This window comes from Carassius auratus, chromosome 11, assembly GCF_003368295.1.
Source record: "Carassius auratus strain Wakin chromosome 11, ASM336829v1, whole genome shotgun sequence".
NCBI lineage: Eukaryota > Metazoa > Chordata > Actinopteri > Cypriniformes > Cyprinidae > Carassius > Carassius auratus.
The window spans coordinates 7709448-7732435 of record NC_039253.1 but is presented as its reverse complement, the minus strand read 5'-3'; the positions used below and the strand labels follow the sequence as shown (position 1 = coordinate 7732435).

The 22988-nt window shown below is 35.4% G+C and overlaps 2 protein-coding genes across 9 annotated transcripts; one reads left to right on the top strand and one right to left on the bottom strand.

The window, feature by feature from the left end:
* The first annotated feature begins 2967 nt into the window (after nucleotides 1–2967).
* On the top strand, nucleotides 2968–8818 carry LOC113110905 (probable G-protein coupled receptor). Of its 2 annotated transcripts, none has more exons than XM_026275186.1 (2): nucleotides 2968–3326; nucleotides 6780–8818. In XM_026275186.1, exon 2 carries the CDS (start codon nucleotides 6882–6884, stop codon nucleotides 8190–8192), a length of 1311 nt encoding a protein of 436 aa, XP_026130971.1. In that variant the 5' UTR covers nucleotides 2968–3326; nucleotides 6780–6881; the 3' UTR covers nucleotides 8193–8818. The 2 variants fall into 2 exon arrangements, with proteins under 2 accessions (XP_026130971.1, XP_026130972.1); XM_026275187.1 differs by lacking the exon at nucleotides 2968–3326 and adding an exon at nucleotides 4680–4925.
* A 6011-nt stretch (nucleotides 8819–14829) lies between these two features.
* On the bottom strand, nucleotides 14830–22706 carry nfya (nuclear transcription factor Y, alpha). Of its 7 annotated transcripts, XM_026275182.1 has the most exons (10): nucleotides 22575–22706; nucleotides 20769–20905; nucleotides 20507–20581; nucleotides 19321–19467; nucleotides 18722–18853; nucleotides 18503–18608; nucleotides 18218–18366; nucleotides 17929–18105; nucleotides 17216–17326; nucleotides 14830–15440 (listed from the first exon to the last, which is right to left on the bottom strand). In XM_026275182.1, the coding sequence occupies exons 2-10, from the start codon at nucleotides 20847–20849 to the stop codon at nucleotides 15381–15383; spliced, it is 1038 nt and encodes a 345-aa protein (XP_026130967.1). In that variant the 5' UTR covers nucleotides 20850–20905; nucleotides 22575–22706; the 3' UTR covers nucleotides 14830–15380. The 7 variants fall into 7 exon arrangements, with proteins under 7 accessions (XP_026130967.1, XP_026130970.1, XP_026130964.1 ...); XM_026275185.1 differs by lacking the exon at nucleotides 20507–20581 and having other exon boundaries at nucleotides 22575–22705; XM_026275179.1 differs by lacking the exon at nucleotides 14830–15440 and having other exon boundaries at nucleotides 16316–17326.
* Nucleotides 22707–22988: the final 282 nt, after the last annotated feature.

The window sequence follows — 22988 nt, the reverse complement described above, 5'->3', positions numbered from 1 at the left end:
TTTACAACAGTCGCTTTTTCACATCCAGTGTAGATAGCCTCAAGTTATCTATTTATTTATTTTTGGCTAGTAGAAGTTATGAATGGCCAGTTACTTAAAAATGTAGTAGCCAAAGTGGCTGGTGAGTGAAAAAGTTATTTTCAATCCCTGGATGAAATAATAATTATAATAATGTTAACAACAATATTGATATTTTTATTTGCACAAGGAGTCTGACAACAAGCAGTGATCCACACAGAGATCTGATCTCATCATCATCATCATCATCATCATCATCATCATCATCATCATCATTATCCAGTCTGTCTGGAATGACATTAAGAAACAGAACAAACTGAGACAGACTCAATCCAGAAGAACTGTCGAGACGTCTTGATGCTTCAACAAACCTGTCTGCAAAGCTGCCTGAAAAACTATCCACATCCACGTGCACCAAGGGTAAAAGCTGCTTTAAACGCAAAGGTTGGTTACACAAAATGTTGATTTAATTAAGTAAATAGGAGTTAATTGATAAAGAACATTTATTGGTGACAGCATCCTCATTTTACAGCATTTTTACAGAAGTGCCTAAAACGTTTTACACTGGAGCTTTGCAGGTAGGTCTCTTGAAGAATCTTGGAGATATGAGCACAGTTCTTCTGGATTGAGTCTGTCTCAGTTTGTCACTCCAGACAGACTGATGATGATGATGATGATGGTTAGATCAGATCTCAGTGTGGAGCACTGGTTGTTGTCAGACTCCTTGTGCAAACTATAACCTCACTGGACTATTGGCAAAATTAATGTTTGGAAAAGTAAACTGATATTTCCTACTAACACACTAGAGCAGAAGATAGAAATAACTTACTTTAGCTGCTGAAAATACTAGTGTTCTAATAACTTGGCCACCAATGTATGTAATAAGAAACATTTTAACATTTCTATGAAGCCCGTATTTAGAATACATTGTATTCTTAAGGCATTATAATGAATGCATTATATATATATATATATATATATATATATATATATATATATATATATATATATATATATATATATATATATATATGTTATATCAACTCATGAATAATCATAAAAACAATTATAATACATCATAATACTAATATATTTGTGGTTATAATTTTAAGAGTAATTATTATTTATAACACAATAAACAACATATTAAATCTACTTCATTTACAGTATAATGGACTGTATCATATCTTGACATTAAGATCTGCACAGTATCTTACTTCAGCTTGTGAGTGGTTAGATGTTGAGTGTTATTTGAGTGTTTCTGTGGAGTTAATGTTAATTAAATGATGTGAGATTAATACTCCAACTGAAAAAAAGCAATGTTTTACATGGTTCGATTTCATTTTGATTGTCCACTTAAAATCAATCGACTATTAACAACTTTGCAACTACCTGTCAACTAGCTCTCATTAGAGTATTAATATGCTCAATGATGGTAGAATCTAGTATGGTAGAATAAGTTGAAGTATAGTTAGTTCATCTGTTGGTTGTGCATCAAAATAAAGTGTTAGAATATATTTACAGTAGCAGATATACTAATACTCTAATGACCGCTAGATGATATGTAGTTACAGAGTTACTTATCAACAGCTGTATAAAGGGTACCATCAACATAATCAAATTGATATTACAATAAAAATAGTTGTGTCATGTTACACACTCATCTTATCTGATATCTGATCTTATGGCTGTTTGAGACATTTCATTTTTCATAGAAAGTGTTACCAAAAATAGAAATAGTGTTATTACTTTTGTTATAATTATTAATATATAGTAGTAGTTGTTCTTAATTATGCTAATAACTACTGCTAATAATAATACTATACTACTACTAATACATGAAATATACATAAAATACATGCACAAATACTTTATTACTGTATGTAATAATATAATATGTACACACTAATACAACTTCCAATAATAATAATATATTATAAAGAAAGGAATAATAATAATAAGGATGATGAATATATAAATAAATCATATAGAATACAGACATATACAAACAAGTACTAAAAACATAAATAAGCACAAACAATGTATTATAAATTAAATAATTATAAGTAATAATAAGTAATAATGCATTATAAATGAAATACACATAAATACAAATATCTAATAAAAACACAAGTCTAATAACAATATTACTATTATAAATGGATAAAATAATGCAGTAAAAATAAAGTATAAAACCACTACTACTGTACTAATACTACTATATTATATATACATAAAATAATTGTACACATTTTAGACTACTGTACATACTATAAAGTTATATATACTGCCAAAAATAATAATAATTACTATTATATTATAAAATAAATTAACACTGATGATGATTGATAAATTAATAAATCAAATAAAATACAGACATATTGCAAACGTAATAAAAACATATAATTAAGAATAAAATTAACATTATAAGTCAAATGAAATATTATATCATATAATATAACATTTTAATCATATCCAAAGTAAAAGTTTTTATGTTTATATAGATACACACACATGCATGCAGAATTTCAATTCTGAAATTATATATATATATATATATATATATATATATATATATATATATATATATACACACACCGGTATATACTGTGAACATTTATATTTACAAAATAAATATACAGGGTCCACAAACATATTCAAACAAAATCTTTTGTTTTGCATGCGATTAATCACAGTTAATCATTTGACAGCACTATTAACAAGTGCATTACTACTCATACAACTAATAATAATTATTATAATATACATTGTTACATTTATTTGATCAGTTATTATTATTATAAATGATGTAAATAATATTCTGTTTATTTTTGCTTTTATTTTTATTGCATATGTTTTTGCATATCAGTGTATTATGTTATTACATTTCAGACTTACATGAGTAACTCTTACTACTGGTGACTGTCCCCAGATCTCCTCCCTCTCTCTCTCTTTCTCTCTCTCTCTCCCTCTCTCGTTCTCTCTCTCTTTCTCTCCTGTTGTTGGACTCACCTGCAGCTCTCCGGCTCCTCAGTGAAGGGAACTGACACAGTATAATTACTCTGTCTATAGATGTTGCAGTAGAGTCTCCTAATGGACTGACCTGTACATCATGTACGTCAGCCTCTGTAATAGCTTCAGCTTGTCTTAAGTGCAAAACCATGGAGCCAAACTACTCCATCAAGCTCTCTACACCACAAACAGAGTGAGCGCTGGATAAACTTCCCTGACTCCACATGACTGAAGGACAGACCCTGGACTTGGGAACATTAAAAGATGCTTGTGCAGACTTAGCTGACAAACATCAGGTGAGGTTTTTTATTGTCTTATTTTATTTCGGATTTTCATTTGTTCTTTAAAGAACCTAAATTCTCTGGCATATTATGTTTGCTGTGTTTTTGTTTCAAACATTTAGTCTATTACCCTAAAAATGTAAGTGTTTCCCAAAATATTTAGTCCAAAGTTTTTAAAGTAAACAGATCATTTCTCAGTAAAACAAATAATTGTATATTTTAACAATATACACTGATGAACTGTATGTTTTAATGATGATAAATTACACAGAAATGGTTTTCTGAGGTAAAACCACAAACAATGTAACTATTTTGTTACCCTTTCGTATTTAATTTTTCATGATGCAACAACACATCTAGTTGAATTTAAGTGCACTTGTGTGTGTTTTACTAAGTTCAACAGTAAAGCAGGACACCTCTTTCATAATCCAAAACCCAAAACCTGCACATCTGTTTATTAGATGACCAGACAATCTGGGCTGAGCAGAGAGATTACTGGCTAAAAAACATGCCACATGGATTTAAAGTGGAAGTCACTGATTTACCAGAGCTGTGTATCTGAATCAGGGGGATGGGGGACTTCTAGATGTGTTATTTTTGTTGCTTTGCTTAATTTCCAACCACTTTTCACCCAGAAACCTCCTTTGAAGTTATTTTTTGCTCTGAAAACGGAGGCAGTGTGAGGTCAAGGCATTACCAATAAACACACTGATTAACCTAAAACACACTAGAACGTTCTGTGCAGCTTTAATGGTGGTGATGTAATACAGCAACTGTGCATTTTCATGCCAAATTACTCCGCATTCATTTTCTAGCCCCTATGGACATGTGCTGATGAACTGTGACTATAGAAGATTAGAGATTAGGATTATTGGCATTGTGAAATGACATGACTGGTGGAGGTCGTAACAAATTTTGGCTGACCAGTTTCAAAAGTTTTTAAACAACACTGTAGAATTATTCAAAAAAATACAGTAAAATGTACACTGAATTACTGCGGTGGTAAGTACTTCAATAAACTTTTTTTTTTTTAAGTTTTGAATTCTCTTAGACTTTTTTTTGGGGGGGATAAAAATGTGAAATATTATTACAATTTAAAATAACTTTTTTATATTTGAATATATATTTTAAATGTCATTTATTTCTGTGATGCAAAGCAGAATTTTCAGCATCATTACGCCAGTCTTCAGTGTCACATGATCCTTCAGAAATCGTTATAAGATGCTGATTTGCTGCTCAAGAAACATTTCTTCTTTTTATTAATGTTGAAAACAGTTGTGCTGTTTAATTTTTTTGTGGAAACTGTGGGGTGTGTTTTTCTGGAATCTTTGATCAATACAAAGCTCAAATATAAATATATGCCTACCCCCAAGATTAATTTGTAGCTAAATTACACCCATCACCTTAAGAGCTGATTTTTATAGCTATCAGAAGTGACTCTCCAGTACATGACATCAGTGAGATGATGTGTGTGGCTGTGTGTATCGTGACGTCTGTGGCGTGAGTGCATTGTAGTGCTGTGCAGGTGACAGTGAGCTCATGCTAACGCTAATGCCAGAGAAACCCCAGCAGCTGCAACCAAACAAGTCAGCTCATTATACTCCGCTTCAAAAGGTTAGAGCACCACGAGCACCATGAATAGAGCACCATGAATTATTCGAACTGATCAAGCCTCCCCTGCTTTCTCAATGTTTAGCCACACATGTCCACAAAACAATCACAACAATGCACTGGACATGTTACACTAATTGATTTAGAAATGTTATTAAAACCTGCCCTCATAAAATCTGCTTGTATAATGGTAATATCATGTTTTTGGACACTGCCATGATGGTAATACCATGGTATTTTTCTACATATTTGAAGTATGTAAATACAGTTTTATCTAACACAGAATACCATAGTACTGCTGAAGTATTGTATTGTATTTTAAGAGCTTGAACATAGTTGATTTTTTTGAAAACTTGGACTAAATACAAAAAAAAAAAAAAAAAAAAAAAATCTGTCATAGCTTGCCATTTTTAAAATAGAAAAATGTTTCAGGAAAGACATTGGTAGCACTTTATTTTACAGTCCTGATCCTCATGTACATACTATGTACTTATTATAGTAATTACAATAACTATGTAATAACTAGGTAGGTACTAAGCCTAAACCTACCCCTAAACCTAACCCTACCCCATGTAGTTACCTTGTATTACCAGAACTTTCTTAGATAAATACACTGTAAGTACACTATAAGTACATGTAAGTACACGTACTGTAAAATAAAGTGCAACCAAGACATTTTCAGTGAACATATGATGTTCTCAGTAAAGCACTCCGTAAAGTAACTGAATATAGGTTAAGAACATTTTTATTTTAATTTATTAACTTAATAGTGTATGTATTTTTTTATTAACTATTTTTGTATAATTTCTAATTATACCATTATTTATTTTATAGTGCAGTATATAATCATGATATGAATTAATACAAATTAAAAAGCATGTGATCTCCAAAAAGGACTGTAAATACAACAAAAATACAACATGGAAATAAGCTAATAAGGATTAGTTCACTTCCAGAATAAAACTGTCCTGATAATTTACTAACCGCTTTGTCATCCAAGACATCCTGCCTTTCTTCAGTCGAAAAGAAATTAAGGTTTCTAAGAAAAAACATTCCAGGATTTTCCCCCAAATAGTGAACTTCAGCAGGGATCAACGGGTTGAAGGTCCAAGTTGCAGTTTCAGTGCAGCTTCAAAGAGCTCTACAGGATCCCCGGCGAGGAATAAGGGTCTAGTTATCTAGTGAAACAATCAATCGTTTTCTTAAAAAATGCTTCATTATTGTAGTCACATTGGAAAGGTCAAGTGTGATTACTTCTTCATCTGTGTACTTTGGTTATAAAAGGTAGGGTAGGTTGAAAAATCACATTTTCTCCTCAACTTCAAAATCATCCGACATCATTCTTTAATTTTTTTTTTTTTATTTAGTAAAGGGCGTTTGACTTTCTTTGAACATCAGTTTCGTAAACACTGGCTCTGTACTTCACTTACGCCATGCATGACCTTTTCACATGACTATGTAATGTGTGAAGTTGAGCCGTAGGTATATCAATTTATATATTTATTTTAGAAAATGACCGATTGTTTGCTAGATAAGACCCTTATTCCTTGGCTGGGATTGTGTAGAGCTCTTTAAATCTGCATTGGACCTTGAACCTGTTGATCCCCATTGAAGTCCACTATACAGAGAAGAATTCCTAGAATATTTTCCTCAAAAACCTTCATTCCTTTTCCACTGAAGAAAGAAAGACATTAATATATTGGATGACATGTGGGTGAGTAAATTATCAGGAAATTTTACTCTGGAAATTAACTAATCCTTTAATGCACCTTTCAGTTTGGCAATGTGTTCTTGTGTATGTGTTCATCTGTACTGTAGTTATACTAATTTTTGCGTATCATTTCATACATTCAACAGTGCTGACCTTCGGCCTCCAGACAATGAGTCCCCAATCCTGACTGGTGAAAGATGGAGAAGCCTGCGTTTCTGCCTTGCGTTTGGTGAACCACACTGTAAACAATGGAGGCATCTGGATTACCTCCGCCAGCACAGCATAACGAAACTGAACTTAATGAGACATTGAGTCATGGCCACCCTATGCATCTGGCTCCCAGCATGCAGTTAGGGAGCATGTCCAACCCGCAATCACGTTTACGAGACATGTCGGGCCTCGTGTTCATGGTGACCCTTAATGCAATCGCGCTCTTGGCCAATAGCGGAGTGCTTGCTGTAGTGGTGAAAGTGCCACATCTCCGCAAGTTCAGTTTGGTGTGTCACCTCTGCATCGTGGATTTGCTATGCGCCGCTCTGTTGATGCCACTCGGCATTGTCTGTGGCTCGCCCTTCTTCGCCGGCATCATCTTCTCTGTACTTGAATGCAGGTTGTACATTTTCCTCAATGCCTTTCTCATATCTGCCTCTATCTTTACGGTTACTGTGATAAGCATCGAACGCTACTTCTACATCGTGCATCCCATGAGGTACGAGGCTAAAATGACTCCTTGGTTATCCGCAGCCGTGATGGGATTCGTCTGGGTGGTGTCTACTTTGCTAGGACTTGCTACCGTCTTTGGGTGGCCCAGTTATGGAAGTAGGAGCTCCATCGCCGCTACCCATTGCTCTCTCCATTGGAGCCACAGTGGACACCGAAGAGTATTTGCGATATTATTCTGCACTCTTTGCTTCTGTGTTCCTGCGGCTATTATTATTGCCGTCTATGCAAATGTGTATAAAGTTGCCCACACGGCTGCCCGGGAAAGAGGGCCCATCCCGAGCTGGACGATGGCGACCGCTCATCCGAAGCGTCGGTCCGATTCTGTCAACAGCCAGACAACGATCATCACAACAAGCACGAGCATCCGCAGAAATCAAGTCCCTCGCAGGAAAAGGAGACAATTGGTTGGTGGGAAAGCGGCTCTCACTTTAGCCATCATTGTGGGTCAGTTTCTGCTCTGCTGGCTGCCTTACTTCGCCTTCCACCTGCATTTGTCACTGGGATTCTCCCATAGTACCTCAGAAGAAGCTGAGGGACCGGTCACATGGCTGGCATATTCAACGTTCGCAGTAAACCCGTTTTTTTACGGCCTGCTCAACCGTCAGATCAGGGAGGAGTTGTGTAAGATGCTCTGTTGTTGCCGATCGGCCGGCAGACCAGTGCGGCCCTCAGCGTCGTGCCACGAACGTTCGGGACATGAAGACTTTTTTCATTACTTGCGCAGGAACGGCGACAGGGACGGAGTTCGATGCAGTTATCACATGGCCACATCGAGGAGCACACAGGAGCAGACTAGTTTTAGGATACCAGGGCAAATACCTGAAGAGATCACCTAAACAAAACTAAATATTTAGACTATTGATTTTTGAGTCTAAATCACTCTCTTTTTTGTGATAGAGTTGCATTTTTCTTATAAATTATTGTCTAGCCTTTTTTTGCTTTGATATTAAAATTCACTCTATCTATTTTCTAAATGCATTCTATTGATCTTATCATGAATAATTCATTCATGGCTCAACAGTGAGAGCATTTCACTGGCATTTGCAACTAAAAATAGCTGTGTGCAAACTGTAAAATGTATTTAGGAACATGTGTCAATGAATACGGGTCCTTTAAAATATTATTATACCATTTTAAAGGGCATTAAATTTGGGGATGGAAAAACATGAATCATGATGTAGCCTAATATGATTATTAAAGGCTATGATTTTTATTAAATAAGTGTTGCACATGCAGAATTGCAGTGCCTTTGCTCAGTCCAAAACAAATTGCAGTCTATGAATGCCATGCAAAACGTGCTCATGATTTACTGTTGACAGATTGGCAATGTTTACTTTATGGGGTTTATATTGTAATATGTGCATAGACATTAAAATAAGATTCAGAGTTTAAAGTGGACCTATACATATTGACATAATTATTATAACAGATTGAAGTACAAATATTTAAAAAGCTAGTGTAACTAAATTATTTTGCTTGTAAATGTCTGCTTGTGTCCTGTTATTAAGGAAAAAACATTTTACATTAAATTTTAATCATGGGAAAAAAGGAAGCATCAAACCCTGCATGTTTATATATATATATATATATATATATATATATATATATATATATATATATATATATATATATATATATATATATATATATATATATATATATATATATATATATGCTATAACAAATTGTTCACAATAAGATCTGGCATGTGGCATTAAGAAAACAAACAGGAGAGGTTTTTAGTTACATAGACTTTAAAGAGGTCGGCCACACTGTGACAAGCAATGAACAGCAAATGCCTTCATCCAATCACAACTCTTTCTAGTGGTGACTCTGCCCATGTTTACAAACACAGAGCTGATTTTTTTCAGTTCACTATGAACTGTAATGAAATATTTGTTGCCTAAACTTTTAATGTCATCAGGCTAAACCAACATTTACATTAATATGTATAAAAAGTACTACAGAAATGATCATTTTCTTCTATTGTATTAATGTATTTCTACTGCACTATTTATTTTAATTTATTTTAAAAATTATTAACATAATGACCTAAATCTTTACAAACCTTCATTCAAAAAAGAACTTATAAAAAGTATTTTGAACCCATTTTTACTTATTTATTTATATTATTTATCATACAAAGGATGACCTCAGCTATCTGCTGTATTTCTTTTCTACTGTAAAACTGTAAATATCACACACGGGCTGAAGTGACAAAGACAAATTGTTTCGTTGTTCAATGAAGACACTATAGTCACAGAAAGCTTGACATCTACAGATTCAGATCAATGCTCAGTTGTGTTGCATTTACAGTTCATTGTGCTGATTGAATGCTGTGCTATATGGAGTCACCCATTACATCACACTATGTTTTTATTCGTGCTTTTCTTTATTTATACAATGTGTCCATTACTGTTTTTGATTTTATGAAGTATTTGTGTATTTATGGGGAGGATTATCATGGTACTGTACATATCTACAACTGATTTTCTTGTATTGTTCATTTCAAATGTACATTTATATTCAGGCTAATTAGTCACTAAAAAATGAAGTACAATAAAGAATCAGCCACATATTAATCAGTCACTAATAGTATTTACCTGATATACCAAATGTTTGGGGTCAGGAAAAGAAAAATCGTATCAATCCCAAACGTTTGTGTATTTACTCAATTTTTGTTGCATTTCCCCTGTTAAACTCTGTGTGTTTATGAAAATCCTGTGATTTAGGCCAAGTACATAGGATTATATAATATAGTAAATCTGCCAGAGGACAGCTGTTTCACAGTATCGTTGCAAAGCCACACATTTTAACAGGTGGAAAGATGATTTTATGAATTCTGTGCATTCCAGATATACCATCAGTTCAGCTCTCAGTCTGTCATCTGAGAGTGTTTCCTGTAATTATATCTCCATAATATTTTGGGCCATGTTTTTAATTCCAGTGAGGAGATTTGAATGCAGATTAGATTTAACGGATAAAGCAGACTAAACTAGGGTGGCTGCCAAAATAATGTTTTTAAAAGGCGTTGGTCTGACCTCACAATCCACAGGACAGCCACGGTGAGCAAAGTTGAACTGAACAAAAAATGCCACAAACTGAGAGTAAACAATGATGGTGATTAAAAAAAAGATGATGAAACAGGTAAAAAAAATCAAATGTCCTTACACTGACAGAGGGACTTTTGAGCTTTTTTTAGTTACGCCAAAAAACAACCACCTAGTAACCAACTGTAACATGTCTGGCTGTTCTGTTTTATCCAGTGCTTATCTTTGCCCCTCCCCCGACCTAGTTTTCCTGTGTTGCCTGATTAGTTCATTCAGTCCCACCAAGGGGCAAGGAACTCGACCGGAAGTTGAAGTCGGGTGGGGGCTGCCATCTTTTAGCAGAACTTCACTTGCGTTAGCATTCCCATTGACTCCCATTCATTTTGGCGTCACTTTGACAGCGAATAACTTTACATCTGAGGCGTTTAAAGACTCCGTTTGTCCATTATTTATTTCTAAAGATACACGACAATGTATAAAGGGCTCCATTACCTTCTATGTTACATTATGGCCCCGTATAAACAGTTTTTGTAAAAAATAGGCTAACGATTGCGTCATAACCACTCGGCTCTCTGTCGCATTACCGTACAGACAGGAGGAGAAGCTCGCAGGCAATTAACTTAATATGGCGTACTGGCGTTATATTTTAAAATACTTTACAAAATAACTAATCAGATTACTTACTCCGGCTCACTCACGACAAAGAACTCCCCGCTCAAGCTCGCCGTCTCTGCAAGATTAACGATGGCAGTTTGCACGCACAGCCACTTAGAAGATTTACATCTGGCAGACAGGTTGCTGACGTCGTCAAGCTTCGTTTGAGTCTGCGCGTCAGAAACGGAAGTGCTAAAAAACGCTAAAACTGGGCTTCATTTGTCTCAATTGAGTTCCAATGGGGTCGCTGTGTCCATTTCTTTTACTGTCTATGAGTCCCACCTGTCTTTATCTCATTTGTTTCCATTCACTGAAGTCCTGTGTTCTCCTCAGTTAATTTGTCCTGTATTACTTATGTTTCATGTTGGCTGTGCTGCGTTTTCTCTGAGTTTCTCCTGTGGATTTATTAAAAGACTGTTAGTTGAAGTGCTCCTTAGCACCGACACCATAACACAAACCAGAACACTCTGGCAAGCACTTACAACTCATTAGCCTGGCAGCAAGTGTTGGCTACAACAAATTCATGCTAAAAGCAATACAATAATAATAATAGTATAAATTATGGTGGAAGTGATAGTTTTTAAATTGTATTATGTATTTAGCATCTTCTATGATTGTTGGACTATAAATAGAAACCTATAACCTGCTAATGGAGCTAACAGTGAAATTTAAATGTATTTTCCAGAGAGCATTATTGTAAAATCTGCAAGAATTTTCCAAATGTTTGTTTTATACATACAATGACAAAAAGCAGTTTTCGTATCTTTTCATCAGATTTGTCTAGTTTTATTTTATTATCACATTTATTATGTGATACTATTATAGTTTTTTAATGAGAAAGTGAATTTTCATTTTTAAAGCATTTTAAAGATTTATTTAGTCTGTCTTCACTTTTAGTTATTTTAGTTAAACTAAATGAAAATTAGCTGATTGCTACTTTATTTTTTAGATGTCTCTGAGTTATGTACAGTATTTTATTTTATTTTTATATATATATGGCCTGTTTGGGAATGCTTGTTAGGGCACGGTCAGTTTCCTAACATAACCCATAACCGTTTCAGCTTCAAGACTGCACTCTAGCTCTGCATTCACAGTGTGTATGTGTAAGAACTGTTTATGCAATGAGCCACTTCGGAAGAGGAGGAAGAAGATGTGATCTCTACACAGAGTGACACCCGGCTTCTGATCAATGAACGGGACCCAAGACAAATAAATGACTGTCTTAAGGTACAAACTACCAGGAACAAAATATCTCACAAGACAAACACATGTATTTAAACATATACATGTGTGTATGTGTGAGAGAGAGTGGTTGTGGTTGTGGTTTATATATGCTTATAATACACCCTTACTAATGCAGAACTTTAAGGCTTAATATAATTTAAACTGATAAGTTATAAAAAAATTCACCCCCCTCACAGTTGTCATGAAGGGTAAAATAAGCTATATAGACCAAAATAATTTTTTGAACCAGGCAGTAAATGTTTTTTTTTTTTTTCTGCTGTAAAGTTGGGCATTTTAACACGGGGAGTCTATGAGATTGACTCCCATTTGCAGAAAGCCTCTAGCAGCCATATGTCGGACATAGCAACATTAACTAATAAGGGTGGATCTTTGCATAGGGTCAATTGTGAGAAAAAAACAACAACTCAGAATCGTGAGATATTCTCAAAATTGTGAGATTAATATCACACAAATCTGAGAACAACATTTTTTTTTTTCTTACCCGAATGCTTTACGTAAGTTAAAATGCTAAGCTTTCCCCTTTTTCTCTGTTTCAGGTTCTTTACGCCATGTGTGCAGGTTGTCTTGATAAACACAGAGTGGTTGCCAACTTTATGGAGCAGCGTTTTAGACATAATCATCCTACCGTTCTTCCACAGTGTAGCCAAGTGCTGCAGTGGGATTAGTGTCATTCTCACATGGGGATGAGAAACATTCACTGGAATCTGTTGAAACGATTCAAACGGACATTCTTGAACTTTTGGGCAGGTGTGTGGCCATCTAACTCCTGGTGCATGTCAAGGGGGACCATGCCCAAATGCTAAGTGTAATGAATGTCAGCACACTGCCAAAGGATATTTGGAAATGCATGAAGTTTGCTTCAGTATGAAAGTATTTTTAAAGGGACAGTTCACCCAAAAAATTATAATCCTGTCACTATTTACTCACCCTCTTTTGTTTTTTAAAAACCTTGAGATCTTTTTTCTGTGGAACACAAATGTGAACCCATTTTACATGGTTTATATCTACTTTTATTGTTGTAATTGATGTACTGATGTAAGAAATACCATCTCACAGGTTTGCAATGACATGAGGATGTGTAAATAATGACAGAAATTTAAATTTTCAAAGGACTAACCCTGTGTGTTTCGTACATGCATTGTCATTGTTTTCTTTTTGTTGATTAATTTCTTAATTTCCAAATGGAGGTGCCATAAATGTGTTGGGTTGAGCTATACTGCCTTTTGCTAATGATTATGGTAAAACATACTGCTGTTACTATCTGTTGTGTGTTTTGATGACCTGTTTTGCATTGATTTGAGGACACATTGTGTATTCTTTGAAGTATTCTCGAAGCCCTTTCATTTGAAAAATAATTGAATGCCTCACTCTTCATATGCTAATATGAGGCCACCAAAATAATAGTTACAATTGATTCAGTTATATAATGCCCTCCACCTCCACTGTAAACAATCAATCTGCTGTAGCCTGATTATCTCCATTCTAGCGCACCCTAGTGTTAAGGAGATCAGATCTCCTTAAAGAGATAGTTCACCCAAAAATGTTATTTGATGTAAATCTGCTTACCCCCAGGGCATCCAAGATGTAGGTGACTTTGTATTTTCAGTAGAACACAAACAAAGATTTTTTTGTGTTAAGACACAAAATGATCGGTCTATGCAAGAAACTGAACAGTATTTGTTTTTTTTACCTCTAATTTACACTGCAGTGTCCAAACTTCTGTCTTGTTCTTACTTTACTGCGGACTGCAGATTTATAAGTGCATTACCGCCACCTATCTCTCAAATGGATTATTGACAATCTATCTTTAATCTCAGTTAGGAATGTCAAGGCTCCACTTGAGATATAGGTGGTGGTAATGCACTTATAAATATGCGATCCGCCGTAAAGCAAGAAGAAGAAAAAAGACACGTAACGCGCCGGCTGCTGAGAACACACTCAGGACAGTTTGGAGATTGCAGTGAAAATAAAATACTGTTCGTCTCTTGCAGACTGATTGTTTTGTGTCTTTACACATCAATGTATCGTCACGAGCCGTATGGTTTAATTTGTTTTTGTGTATGTTTTTTTTTTTTTTTTTACTCTCAAAGCCGTGATTTCCATCCACTTCCATAAGACTGACAGACAGCAATGCGTTCTACTGAAGAAACAAAGTCACCTAAATCTTGGATGCCCTGGGGGTAATCAGATAAACATCAAATTTCTCTAATAACTATCCCTTTAATACAATGTGCTTCCCATCATAAAATAAATTATGTAAGTGACGACAGAACCTTCATTTTTGTGTGATCTATTCCTTTACCTCAATTAAAACAACTACAGTAGAGTTTAGGGTACGGATGCATCTTGGATCTAAAATGATGGCAGTTAAATAGGTGTGTCTGTAACTTGGCAAAGGGAAACACAAACATGGCCAGACACATCCCATGAGAATGTGCAAACACTAAAAATGGTCTAACATTTCAGTATTTGAAGCGTTGCATTTAACAAAAGTTAAAGTTATAAAGCAGATTTTGCAACCATGTACAGAGCATCAACCTTTATTTTCATGAGACATCAATAGAAAATACAGAGATAAATGAAAGTTTTCATTAAAGGATGTTTTGTAGTAGGCAGATTTACAAATGGTTGGTGGATCAACTAAAAAGCGTAAGTGCATAGAAAATCGTAACAATTCACAGTCTCATCCAGTACACGTAAAAACATCACACAGGCCTACAAAATGTAATAGTAAATCACATTTGTGTCACTTTTTAATTGAGTAAAGAAATGGAGTGGAATGAAATTAAATGACTATACAAATAATAAACACATTTGACCCCAAAATGAAAAGTCGTTCCTCATAAATACAAAAACATCTTTTGCTATGGTGAGATGGTTAAAAAAAAACTCAACTTCACAATATCTGCATGTTTTACCTGGTAGTACTGAATAACAAAAACATTGCTCTATACAAGAACTGAAAAAAAAGACGAGTATAAACAGGACTTTAGGAGAAGTCCAAATCAACTGTGTTGAAATTTAGCTTTTAAACAAGCAAGGACTGACTGAAATATATGTGGAGGAAAGTGTAGTTTATGCCACCTGGATCATCTGGACCACTGTGTCCTCTTCAGACTGATCCTGCTCAGATTTCTGAGGAAAAAGGAAGATAAAGAAAGATTATGAAAAATTAATCCATACTTCATGCTATGATGGAATGACTGGTGTTGAACTCTTACCTGGTGGAACCATTAGCATTTTCTGATAGTTATCAATGTGTCTGATACATACAAAATATTAGTGATTGACTGAACTCTATGCATTTCAAACCATCTGAGATTTAATCATCAGTTAATAAAGCTAAAGATATATTACATTTTCTATTGAAGAATTAGTTTGTATGCAACCCTTTTTTGCAATTATTTAACCCTTGCGCTGTGCTGAAAATCCTTTGCCTAGCTTGTTGCCCCTGGCCAAAAATGTCCTTCCTCGAATTACTTGTAAATCTCTCATTATACTATATTATCACCAAATCTTGAATTCTATCTTTTTATCGACTTGTTTTCTTTCAGTTTCAATAGAGGTTTTGTATTTCTTTAAAAAAATTACTCATTGTAGGCTTCTGAGCTTATGCACCCTGGGTGAACTGAGTGAACTCTGCCAAAATTATCCACGAATAATGCTTTTTGTTGACTCGAAAACTGATGGTTAATTGAACAACAAAAACCTGTTAGAACACCGAATCCAATATTTGGTAATAATATAACCTAACAAGAAAGGTATGAGCAATTTTTTGTGGGGCATTCTGTTTTTGACTGGGAACACCACAAGTTTAACAAGAGGTCTGTGTGGTCGGGGATACCCAAAAAGTACAAAATTATTTTGGCAAGTTGTTACATGTGAGCAAAGTCAGTGTATTTTAGTCTAATGCAGTAACAATAACTAGTTTTGGGGGGAAAATATCCTCTCTGGGTCAAAATTACCAAAACACAACATGAGGTTTAACTAAAAATGTTAAAAAAAAAAACTGCAAGACATGAACAAAGGTTTATTTGCATAAAAAGGGCATATATATCATCAAGTAACAAACAGAAATGAAACAAGAGCCCACATACAGCCTTCTGTAAGAAACATAAAATGGCAAAAGCAATACCAAAGCCACAGCTCTGGGCAAGGACAGAAGAGCGTTGAAGGGTGCAAGCCAAGCCATACATCACAAATGAAAACAGATAATTCTGAATGGCTAGTCATACCATTAAGATGGTAAAAAGGACAAATAAACACTGCTTAATGCATCGCAGCATCCAGTGAGTATCACAAGCAGTCTGAGTAGAAATACAGCATGGTAGGACAAACAGCAGAAATGCAGACAGAACAAAGACGTCAAGGTTGAAGATTTCCTTTTGAAGTAGCAGTCAGACATTTAAGATGAGAAACCTTTAACAGTGAAAGGATAAAATGTGCTAATCACCCTTGTTTACAATTGAAGCTTTTTGAAAGAAGCCACTTCCAATCAGCAGAGTTCAAACATACTATCTATAAGCTGCACATAAAGAAATGCACCTAATGATGGAATTATTAGTAAAGTAGTAAAAATGCTACAAGGCAGCATAGAAGTTACAAACATGGGGCTTAATCTGTACATTGTATACTATATACTAGAACATATATACTAAGATTTTAGTATGCATGTTCGGTTTAATTGGTTGGAAATGTCAGTTATCTCACAGACAGAGACAGTTTGGACATGAGTATGCCACAGACGCATGAGGTAGCTCAGACACAGAGCCGCAGGGTATGGATGGTCTAAATTAAATTAGGTGCATACAGTCTCTCGGGTCGTACACAGGCTGGGATTGGATAGTTTACCCCAGAGGCGGGGCAGAGGTGGCTGGCCAATAAGAGCTGAGCTCAAGCCCCTCGCTCACCTTAAGGGCCTGCATGGCCATTTCTTCCCTTTCCTTCGGAGAGAAGAAACGTCCACCGTCTCCACGCTTCCTGGCCATGGCGTGACGATGACGGGACTCGTGCAGGTATTTCTGGGTGGTAAAGAAAGTATATTGAATATCTGCATGTTGAACAGAAACGTGTCAAATATTTTGACTACTGTTTGTAATTAATTACAGAAAATGATGCTGCTTTTGTGTTCTCATGACAAAGATAAATAATGAATAAACAGATGCAAGAAACTTTAAAGATCAAACATGATTTAATATGTAAATAAATTACAAACAAATACTTTAATGGAAGTTTCAACTTAGTTTTTAAATTGATCAGGCTAAATTAACTAAAATAAATAAAATAAAAGCTGCAGTATAATTAATGAATTGTATAAAAATGTTTATATACAATGTGCCAAATAGAATTAATATATTTTATTGCCATTTCTATTTTTTTAAAGAAATGTTAAGAATGTATAGAAATGTGAATTTTAAGATGAAACCTAAACTAAGGTTTAGCTTATAAACAGCCCCAAAAGTTATATATGTGGTAAAATGTATACGCCAAATATTATTAATATTTTAAATGAATAAATACAATTAATAATCAGGACTGCTTTGCTATTCTAATGACAATGATTAAAAAGATGAAAGGTTACTATGGTTTTATATATATATATATATCATAAAATCACACATACTCTTCTCTCTTTTGGTATTTTGCCCTCAGCCTCTAGTTTGGCACGGGCTTGTCTCCTCTTGAGGATCCTGTGATACTGTTTAGCGTTGACGTAGAGAGGTTCCTCCTCCAGCATCTCTGCTCCAGGAAGAGGAATGCGCTGCATGGTGGGAACTGACCCGCCACCCCCTGGGACCATCTGATTCAATTATAAACACACACAATAAGATTAGCAAGTGTGATCTAAATAGATTAGCTCTATAGCAAGAACCCACTTTTGGTAATAGATAAGAATGAACACAAGTGCTTACCATGACCATTCCTCCAGCATTGACCATGTTTCCCGCCATGGGAAGAGTGACGGTCACTGTGCCCTGACCGGTGTTGGTGGTGTTTGTGTTGGACCCAGCTGAGACTAACTGAGCTCCTGCCAAAGATGCAGCTGGAATAGTGATCATTCCTGGACGGACAATCACAAAATGCACTCAGATTAATTACATGTCATCAGAAGTGTAAACATGTCTATTGAACCGCTTTATGTTGCGGCTCAGTTTTAGTTTACGGTTTAGTGTTTTGTAGAAGAGTAGCAGTGTTACCCTGCTGTAGGATAGTCCCGTCTGCATTAACAGGCTGGTAGACGATAGTCTGTCCTTCAGCGGTTTGAGCCACCTGCTGACCCTGTACAGTGATCTGCTGCTGACCCTAAGGAAACATTCATCGTGAACTGTATTAATGATATGTAATTAACTGTAAGAGTGCAGTTTATAGAGGGTGTTCCTTTATATTTACTCAAATAGATGACAAAATGAAGTCACCTGGTTCTGTCCTGCAGTGACTCCGGTCTGTGGCTGCTGAATGATGATCTGTTGGGTCTGTCCCTGCTGACCCTGTAGCTGTAATGTCTGTCCACCAGGAAGCTGGATTTGACTGGGCTGTACCAACTGAATCTGTGCCACATTTGGTCATTTTATTACAACTTCATACCCAGTAATTTGATGGAACAGCATATATTGCAGTGGTTCTCAACCTTGTCATGTCAACAATAATTTTTGGAGGCTGCAAAACCTTTCCAGTTGTTTTTCATGTATAAAATACTTGGAATAACTGTATACTTATTATAAAAATGCACATAGAGTTAACATTTTATATTAATTAATTTGATGGACTTTTTTCCCTACAACAACTTTTCCTCATATATACAGGTTTTCCAAGACTGTGGAATTGCTGCATCAAATGCAAAAAAATATATGAAATCTTTATTGTTTTTGTGGTTTTGTTTTATTGTTTTTAAGCCAGGGCAGTTTTCTAAAGCCCACTGGTTGAGAACCACTGCACAACTATTAGACAAATTCAGTATGTTAGTGAAAAAAGTATATTTTAATCAACAATTCAACGTAACATTAGGTCCACCCACCTGCTGCAGCCCCTGTGTACCAGATACCGGTACTTGCATGAAGGTTTGACCTTGTCCTCCTGTCATGGCCTGTACCATTATGGGCTGCCCAGAGGAAGTGATGAGCTGACCCCCACTGACTTGTACCATAAGAGGCTGCCCTTGGACCTTTGGAGAGGATGCATTGAAAAACTTGTTTTATGTAAGCTTTAAAGATAAAGATAACCATATAAAGCTTAATGTATCATATCTGATACTTAAATGCCTAAGTCCTATTAATTTTAACATGATCAAAACTTTCCTACAAAAGCTGTTGTACACCATCTACAGAGCTTTGATCATAAAGTATTTAAAGGGATATATGAATGAAATATTCTGTCATTGAGTACTCACCCTCATGTCGTTCCAAACCCATAAGACCTTCGTTCATCTTCAGAACACACATTAAGATATTTATGATGAAATCCAAGAGCTTTCTGACCCTGCATAGACAGCAACGCAACTGAGATGTTCAAGGCCCAGAAAGGTAGTAAGGACATCATTAAAATAGTCCATGTAACATCAGTAGTAATGAAGCTATGATAATATTTTTTTGTGTGCATTATGAATCCATGTCAAAGACTGAGACAGAAGAGAAGAAATTGTTAAATAATGTTATCTTTGTTTTTTTTGCACACAAAAATAATTCTCGTAGCTTCATAACATTACAGTTGAACCACTGATGTCACATGGACTATTTTAATGATGTCCTCATTAGTATCTTTCTGGACTTTGAAAGTGTCAGTTGCATTTCTGTCTATTCAGAGCCAGAAAGCCCACTGATTTCATAAACAATATCTTAACTTTGTCTTACGGGTTTCGAACGACATGAGGCTAATGACAGAATTTTCATTTTTGGGTGAACTATCCCTTTAAATATCTGCTTACCAAGATATATTGTGACACCTGATATTTGTATACATTTTATGTAAGCATTATAACAATGCGAAACACAGATGCATGCAAGAAAGTGCAATGTAAACTTCCAATATGCAATAAACTGGTGATGCAGCTGTTATGTACTTGGAGAATTCTTGTAAATCATGGTGAATGATAAACAAAATAAACTGAGATGGATGCACTAGCGAACGGATCTCTGTGCAATGCAATGTTGAGATGGCATGCATGGAGATTTGAAGACAGCAGAGGTGCTCAGAGAGCCAACCACTACCTGAAGGACCTGCTGGGCTGCAGTCTGGCCTACCTGAGGCTCAGTCTGCAACTGCACCGCAGTCACTGTGCCCTGGGCCAGAGATAAGGGACCGTGACTCTCACATTAGAAAAAATACATAAAAAAACATTCCTTCTGTGGTTTTATACCACACTGAGATACTTTATTAATAGATATATTAAAAATAATAGTCTATGCATCTTGACATACATACTTTAATATGTTTCCTCATTATCTGCATGCAAAAGTTTCAAATTACCTGTTGTTGGATCTGTCCACCGCTGGCCTGCACCACTATCTGCTCTCCATTAGTTGTCGTGGTGGTGGTGTACTGCTCCATGTTTGTCGTCTCACTGCTGCGGGTTATGAGTTATGAGATCAGCACGGAACTGAAGTCTGAAAAATAGCAAGTTGTTGCACAAATCAGAAATGTTGTGCAACAGCACATACTTGACTTAACTGCTGGTTTACAGCATTCCTCATTTTAGCATTAAGGAAGCTCTTTAAATTATTGTCTCTATATATATATATGATAGTGAGCAGATCCAAAATGTACATATGCAAATGTATTCTTAACCCCAAGGGAAAAAAGTTAAATCTGTAATAGTATGTATTAAATGAATACCCTGGTGGATAACTTTGTTTCCTGATACAACATTATTATGAGTATGATGTAGGCCTATTTCATTTTGTTTATGGTTCAGTACCGTACCGTATAAATATACATGGTACATGAATATCTTTTTTTTTTTTTTGCATCATATATCAGAGTGATAACATTTGATACAACTTATTTTATACTTTTTCTTTTTAAGAAAGTGTTTACAGTTGAAAGGCTTCTGTGTTTTTTTTTTTTTTTTTTTTTTACTCGGTCTCCCTGAAAAATATGAAATGTGCATGAAAAAAAACAAACATAAAAATCTAGTTATTAAACAACCTTTTTGTTGTGTGAGCTCAATGCAATTATGTCCTGCTTTTTGTCTGGAAATACTGTTTTTGTATGCTTGAAAAATAAAGTACCAGGAATAAATAGACAGCGTTCTGTTAAAACAAAAACATTCATCATTTAATAATTTGGTTCATTTTCATTCTTGACTGAGAAGCAAAAGGAAAATCTGTTCATAATCAGGTTTTATTCTGCACATTAAGTATATCCAAATCTTAACGTATTAACATTATTGACAAAAATGTAGTGCTTAATGACATTACAAGCCCATCCTTCTTTCATGACCTTGTAGATTTCTTCATGCAAATATGTAAAACTGTGTTTATATTATTTATAAGTAAGACACAGTTTAGACATGTATATATGCTGCTGAAATGTTTGATTACACGCTGATGTAAATAAACGACGAGCAAAATGTACGATAAAAAGTACACGAAAAACATTTTGTGTTTGGATTTCAGGGCTAATTTCTGTCAAATGTACGTTAGTCCGTATCTCACAGATCCTTTTGTTGTTGCAACATGCGTATTTCTCATAAACCAAACTCATTTTTCCTTTAATCACCACGAATTACATAAAACAACTCAAAACTGCAGTAATTATATTGCTTATACATGCATGCATAAAGCTTTGTCGGCTCGTTTTCTCTGTCAAATATTGCTAGTGCTAACTTACATTAGCACATCGACCTCAATGTTTGTTACGCACGAGCGTGTTTTTCTATTATATTTAAATCAAATATATATTAATATTTTGTTTTATTAACTCTCATTTAGTTGATTTAAAACCAAAACAACGACATATTGGCTCCAATCGACCTCTTAGACTGCGAGAGTCAACGAATATTAAAACAAAGAGTGGCTCAAAACTGGGCCTATGTGAGACGCCAGCTCGGCTAAAGAGAAAAACAACAAAATAAACTATTTAACGACATTGTTTTTCGTTTTAACCACACAAGAAATAAACGCGTGCATGATGTCCAGACAGTGGACCTCGACACATACATAGACGGCACTATTCCTGTTTATAATGATTTTAGACATTTGGTTGGTCGGTCACACACCAATCCCCAGCTAACCGACCGCGTCCCGTCCCCTCCCAGCAGCCGCGCTCACTCACCGTCTGTGCCGCCGCGCGATGCACCTCTGATTGGCTCCGATAGCGGCGCCTGGAGCCCAATCACACGACGCGTCTCGCTCAGGAGCCAAAATGGCGCACTCGGAAAAAATCCGCGATGAACAGTAGCTCAAACGCTCCTCCTACAAGACAAACGCCACGCCCCTCTCAACCCTTGGGTGTCTGACTAGAACAGCAGAGTATTATGCAATGCAAAAGGACAAATGGAATTAAACAAAGAAATAATATAATAACTGAAAGAAACAAATAAAATAAATACATAAAATATACGAAAAAAACCTGTACATCACAATACAAAAGATTTCATAGCCTAAAAAACATTATGTTAATTCTGGACGTTATTTTTTTTCAGGCTCCTATATTTATGTTCAGTTATTTCACTTTAATAGCCTGGAA

Bases quoted from the DNA above. Each gene is read 5' to 3' on its own strand.
- LOC113110905 (XM_026275186.1), top strand. From the start codon at position 6,882: ATGGAGGCATCTGGATTACCTCCGCCAGCACAGCATAACGAAACTGAA.
- nfya (XM_026275179.1), bottom strand. From the start codon at position 20,849: ATGGAGCAGTACACCACCACCACGACAACTAATGGAGAGCAGATAGTG. The intron at 20,582-20,768 runs GTAATTTGAAAC...TCTCTGGCCCAG, and splicing joins GTGGACAGATCCAACAACAG to GGCACAGTGACTGCGGTGCA. The intron at 18,609-18,721 runs GTGACTTCATTT...ATGTTTCCTTAG, and splicing joins TCACTGCAGGACAGAACCAG to GGTCAGCAGCAGATCACTGT.